Below are 5,494 nucleotides of genomic sequence, written 5' to 3'. Positions count from 1 at the left end.
GCCCTCAGTTCTCAGGCGCGGTCACGGTGGGGCGGGGTGGGGGGGGCGGCGGCGAGGGTTTCGGTGCGCTGGGGCCGGGACTGAAGGCGCAGGTTCGGGAGCGCGGGGGCGACTGGGCCCAGCTGGAGGGGGCGGGGGTGAGCGGATGATGCAACTGCCCCTCGGCACCTCCCGCGCCTCCGGATTGGCCGGCTCCAGGGCGGCCGCGCCGCGGATTGGCTGGGGCGGGGGGCCCCCGGCACTGGGTGCCGCGTGGCGGGCGCGCAGCTGCGGACAGGGGGCGACCCGCGCCGAGTAACTGGGTAATTGGGAGCCAAGCTGGGGGTCAGGGTTCGGCTCGGGCAGGCGGTGGTGCCGCCGGGCAGAGGGAAATGCGCGTCCGCGCCCTCGCCTCCGGCGTCGGGGGGGCTCGGACCTGGGGGAGCGTGGGCGTGGCGAGGGGACTCGGGCGTGGGGTTGTCCCCCTTACCCCATGCCTCTTCCAGACCCTTTCCGAAGGCTGGCTCGCCCCTCCCTGCCCCCTGTCTGGGACCCTCGGGAGCAGGTCGGGACGCCGCGGTGGGCGGGGGCACCGGAGCGGGGGAGAGTTAGACCCGCTGGGATGGGGGTCACCGGTCGGCGGTGGAGTGGCCAGGCCTGGCACTGCCCGCCTAACTTCTCGTTCCGGATTCTGCCCCATCTTACCGCAGCTGCTCCTGCGGAGACGGTGCCAGCTGTGAGGGCAGTGGGCGCAGGCCTCCAGACACCATGAGCGTGGGCTTCATTGGGGCTGGCCAGCTGGCCTTTGCCCTGGCCAAGGGCTTCACAGCAGCAGGTAGGCTCTGCGGCCAGGAAGGGGCCAGGCCAGGAAGGGGCCAAGCGTGAGAGGGTGGGCCAGTTGCCCTTCCCCAGGCTGGGAGGTGAGGGTGGAGTCTGCATTAACGTGCCTCATTTGAGCGCTGTGGGAAACGGTAGCCTTGGAATGTTTGGGGTAGGGCAGGGGTTGCTGTCTTACCCTGGTTGGTGCGATTTCTGTTCTTCCTGAGGATGTGGTGGAGGGACGCCAAGACTGGCCTTGAAGGAGGAACTCTGTCTCTCATAGGTGTCCTGGCTGCCCACAAGATAATGGCCAGCTCCCCAGACATGGACCTGGCCACTGTTTCTGCCCTCAGGGTAGGTGCAGGGTGGAGGGTGACCAGTCAGTGTTTCTAGAGGCCAGTGTGTGACAGCCTTGACCCTGGAAGGCCAGGAGTAGGGGCCCCAGAGGGAGGCACCATGCCACAGTCCCCCACGCCAATGAGAAGAGGGTCTTTGGGCTGGAGTATCTAAAAGACCCTGCCTCCTGGCCTGCAGATGGGTCCCCTCCCTAAGCTCTTGGGAACTTGGTGACTGGCACATGTACAGCTGGTGGTCAGGAATGGGGTTCCCCAAGTGGAGCCACCGCAGGGGATCACAGTATGGGGGCTAGGAGAGACCACCTGGGGGCTGAATACAGTTTCAGTTTGCCGTAGCTGAGTGAGGGCTCCATGTCCAAGGGTGGGGGCAGGCTACCAGCTTGAGACCACTATCCACACCACCACTCGCACCTGACGAGGTGGTCAGGGGTTTGGGGGCTGCAGCCCTAGGTGGGGTGGGCCGGGACTGTGGTTCGAATGCAGTTTCCCTTGTCCGCCCACAAAAAAAATACCTTCCAGAGTAGGATGCTTCCTCCACTTTTGGGTGGGAAAGGCAGTTAGAGGGTGTCAGAGCCTCGTGCCTTGAGCCCCCAGCCCTGCCATGCCCACATTCCCATCATCCTCTGTGCTGTTCTACACGAGGGGCTCTCGGCCTGCGGGGATACTAAGGGGGCCAGCCAGCCACAAAACGGCAGGCTGAGCTCGCCTTGGCGCTCCCTGCAGAAGATGGGGGTGAACCTGACGCCCCACAACAAGGAGACCGTGCAGCACAGTGACGTGCTCTTCCTGGCGGTGAAACCACACATTATCCCCTTCATCCTGGATGAGATTGCTGCCGACATTGAGGATCGGCACATCGTGGTATCCTGTGCAGCTGGCGTTACCATCAGCTCCATCGAGAAGGTGGGCACTGCGGGTCGGGGTCCGGCGGGGTCTGGAGATGGGGTGGAAGCGTGCACTGCAGAGGGCTCAGGAGCCCTGGCGTGCTCCACACCTGGTTCTCCCATCTGTGGAATGGGTGTGTTTGCATAGCTCACAGAACTCAGGAAGCGTTCAGTTGGGTGAGCATGTTCACACCCGCACCCAGCACAGCATGCTGGGCAAGGGGCTGGGATGGACACACAGCAGTTTCTCCCCCAGAAACTGACAGCGTTCCAGCCGGCCCCCAAAGTCATCCGCTGCATGACCAACACACCAGTCGTGGTGCGGGAAGGAGCCACTGTGTACGCCACGGGCACCCATGCCCAGGTGGAGGATGGCAGGCTCCTGGAGCAGCTCATGGGCAGTGTGGGCTTCTGCACGGAGGTGGAGGAGGACCTGATTGATGCTGTTACGGGACTCAGCGGCAGCGGCCCAGCTTATGTGAGGATTGAGGAGGGGCGGGGGCAGTAGGCAGTCCCCAGGACCTCAGGGCATGTCTGCCCATCTTCCAACCTCCTCCTTGCTCTGGGTCCCTGCGGGCAGAGCTGCTGGACTAACCACTGCCTAGAGGAAATGGAGAAAAGGCCTGGGACAGCAGCTTAGGTGCTTTCTCTCTGCAGGCATTCACAGCCCTGGATGCACTGGCTGATGGGGGCGTGAAGATGGGGCTTCCAAGGCGCCTGGCAGTTCGCCTCGGGGCCCAGGCTTTGCTGGTTAGTGTTCTTCCTGACCCTCTGGTGGGGGCCACTCCTTACCAGAACCAAGACTGGTGCTCTGGGGTGGATGGGTGGAGAGTCAGTGGGTGCTGCGTTGGTTGGGGCTGGGAGCAGTACCCTCACAACCTTCAGCCCTTCTCTCTGGCTTCAGGGGGCCGCCAAGATGCTACTGGACTCCGAACAGCACCCAGGCCAGCTCAAGGACAACGTCTGCTCTCCCGGCGGGGCCACCATCCACGCCTTGCACGTGCTGGAGAGCGGGGGCTTTCGCTCCCTGCTTATCAATGCCGTGGAGGCCTCTTGCATCCGCACACGGTGGGCCCCCGCTGCTGCCCGCCCACTCAGTCATTCACTCACCAGATGTTTATCAAGCTCTGGCCTAGCAGCGGGTAGGGCGCGGGGAGCCCTGAGGTTCCCTGGGGTGGCAGTGTGCAGCATCCCTCACCACTCTCCATCATCCTGTGAAGAGGGGCTGCCCTCTGGGCCCACGCTGGGCTCCGCACGTGATTTCATCACTTGTGGCCTTCAGACTGGGGTGGTCATCCAAGCCAGGGAGGCAGACCAGGGGGAACCTCTGTGGGGCTGATGATAACACCTTCTTCTTGGCCTTGCCGGGGAGACTGAGAGAGTTAGAAGCACAGGATGCGCTGGCACAGCGACAGCACATGAGAGCTGAAAGAAATCCAAAGAGCAGGGGACGGACAGGCCTCCAGGATGGACAGGGCTCTTTCTCACCACACTGCCTGCCCTCCAGTCCAAGCCCACAGGCTTCTCTGCCACTGCCTGACAGTGAGGCTAGAACGCAGTGCTGTTCTCCTGGCACCAACCTGCAGGGGAGACAGATGAAGCATGTGTCCTGTGCTCAGGGCTATGAGGGCTCAGTGTCTGGGGGGCTGCTGGTAGATTTGGTGACCCTGAGCTGGCTTGAATGAGGTGAGAGGCAGCTGAACGGCAGTCTAGGGGAGGGGTAGCTGGTAGCAGGAACTGCAGGGGCAAAGACCCTGAGGTGGGAGTCACAGCACAGCAGCACCCTAGGCTGGCAGGTGCTGGGAGCCGTGGGCTTCTTCCCACTTCCCACTTGGACCCCTGGGCTCGGAAGGAGGCGGAGCTCTGGACACAGCCCTCCTCGCTGTCTCCCCAGAGAGCTGCAGTCCATGGCCGACCGGGAGAAGGTCTCACCAGCTGCCATCAAGAAGACCATCCTGGACAAGGTGAAGCTGGACTCCCCTTCTGGCACCTCACTGGCCCCTTCTGGCCACTCCAAGCTGCTGCCCCGCAGCATGGCCCCGGCAGGCAAGAAGGACTGAGGTGTCCAACCTGCCCGCAGGCCACTCTCTGCCTTTTCCTCCTGGGCTCGGAGCTCCGTGCTGGGAGTGTCTAGCCCCAGGCCTCACAGGGTGTCCTCACATTGGCCCACTGCCCGTGGCTCTGGTCCACTTGGGTCAGTGGAGTTGTAGCCAGGGAGGGGGCACATCACTTCCCAGTGGGAACCTCCATGGTCCCCAAGTGTGTCCTGGTCCAGAACAAGGAAGGATTCTCTGACTTCAGCCTCCCCCTTCCTCTGCCCCCAAACCAGGTCAGGACCACCTTCCTCCAGAGCTCAGGAGGCTTGCGGGGCTTCAGCACCCAGTGTCAGCTGGCTTGGGCTTGAGTACAAAGGTCAAGGTCCCCCCCACCCCCCAGCCCCAACCATGAAGGCCCAGCCAAGGAGAGAGCCTGATCCCACTCGTGCCCTTTCTCCACTCTCCACTCCTTCCTCAGTGTGGGAAGGGCCAGAGGGTCCCTGGAATCCAGCAGAAGGGCCCATGGTTCTTGGCCAGCGTGACATTTGAGAAAAGGGCTCCTCAGATGGTTGAACTCCCGAGGCCCCAATACACTCAGGCCATCATCTCCCATTCCTGGCCCGACCAACAGACGCTGCCATTTCTGTCTCTGACTTTCTAGGTTAAATAAATTGGTTTCCAGCCCCAGTGTCCTGACTTCTAATTTTGTCACCACCTGTGGAGGGAGGCCCAGACCTGTGCCAGAGGGTTGTTGCTGTCCGATGTAACATTGAAGGCTGAGCCAGCAGCCCACAGGCCCAGAGCCCTGCATTCCAAGGTAGCCAGTCTGGCTGGTGGGGCTGAGTCTCCAATGAGCAGAGGGGGAGGGGGCTTCTGGGGCCTCAGACACTAGAGGCATGACTGGAAGCTGGCACTGTAGGCTGGGCTTGGCAGGCCCTGCTGTGGGAGGGGCATCAGCCTCAGCACCCTCTGTGCCTCCTGGTTTGGTGGGGGCAGATGTCTCCCCACCTCACCCAGGTGAGGCCAAGGGCAGGTGAGGAAGAAGCTTCCTAGGAAGGTGTATTAGGGTTCTTCAGAGAAACAACCAGTAGGAGATGGCTTATATACATAAAACAGGGAATATAGAAACAAAGAGATTTTTTATAAGGAGTTGGCTCACACAATTAATGGAGGCTAGCAGGCAGGCTGGAGACCTGGAGAGAGCCAATATTTCGATTCAAAGGCCATCAGGCAGGGAGAGCTGATGTTGCAGGTGATGTCTGAAGGCAGACTGATGGAGAATTCTGTCTTACTCTGCAGAGGGTTGGTCTTTTGTTCTATTCAGGCCTTCAACTGCTTGAGTGATGCCCACCCACGTGTGGAGGGCAATCTGCTTTATCGGTTAAAATGTTAATTTGGTCTAATGTTGAAGTCTACTGAT

General features: G+C 61.6%; 1 protein-coding gene across 10 annotated transcripts; it reads left to right on the top strand.

The window, feature by feature from the left end:
* The first annotated feature begins 223 nt into the window (after positions 1 to 223).
* On the top strand, positions 224 to 4,762 carry PYCR1 (pyrroline-5-carboxylate reductase 1). Of its 10 annotated transcripts, none has more exons than XM_036838031.1 (9): positions 224 to 302; positions 690 to 814; positions 1,082 to 1,152; positions 1,878 to 2,057; positions 2,295 to 2,516; positions 2,696 to 2,788; positions 2,943 to 3,106; positions 3,933 to 4,002; positions 4,368 to 4,762. In XM_036838031.1, exons 2-9 carry the CDS (start codon positions 748 to 750, stop codon positions 4,440 to 4,442), a joined length of 942 nt encoding a protein of 313 aa, XP_036693926.1. In that variant the 5' UTR covers positions 224 to 302; positions 690 to 747; the 3' UTR covers positions 4,443 to 4,762. The 10 variants fall into 10 exon arrangements, with proteins under 10 accessions (XP_036693926.1, XP_036693923.1, XP_036693922.1 ...); XM_036838025.1 differs by lacking the exon at positions 224 to 302 and adding an exon at positions 307 to 544; XM_036838024.1 differs by lacking the exon at positions 224 to 302 and adding an exon at positions 402 to 544 and having other exon boundaries at positions 2,283 to 2,516.
* Positions 4,763 to 5,494: the final 732 nt, after the last annotated feature.

The sequence above is a fragment of the Balaenoptera musculus genome, chromosome 20 (genome assembly GCF_009873245.2).
Source record: "Balaenoptera musculus isolate JJ_BM4_2016_0621 chromosome 20, mBalMus1.pri.v3, whole genome shotgun sequence".
Classification (NCBI taxonomy): Eukaryota; Metazoa; Chordata; class Mammalia; order Artiodactyla; family Balaenopteridae; genus Balaenoptera; species Balaenoptera musculus.
The sequence above is the reverse complement of the archived record's forward strand: the minus strand, read 5'-3'. Positions and strand labels throughout refer to the sequence as shown.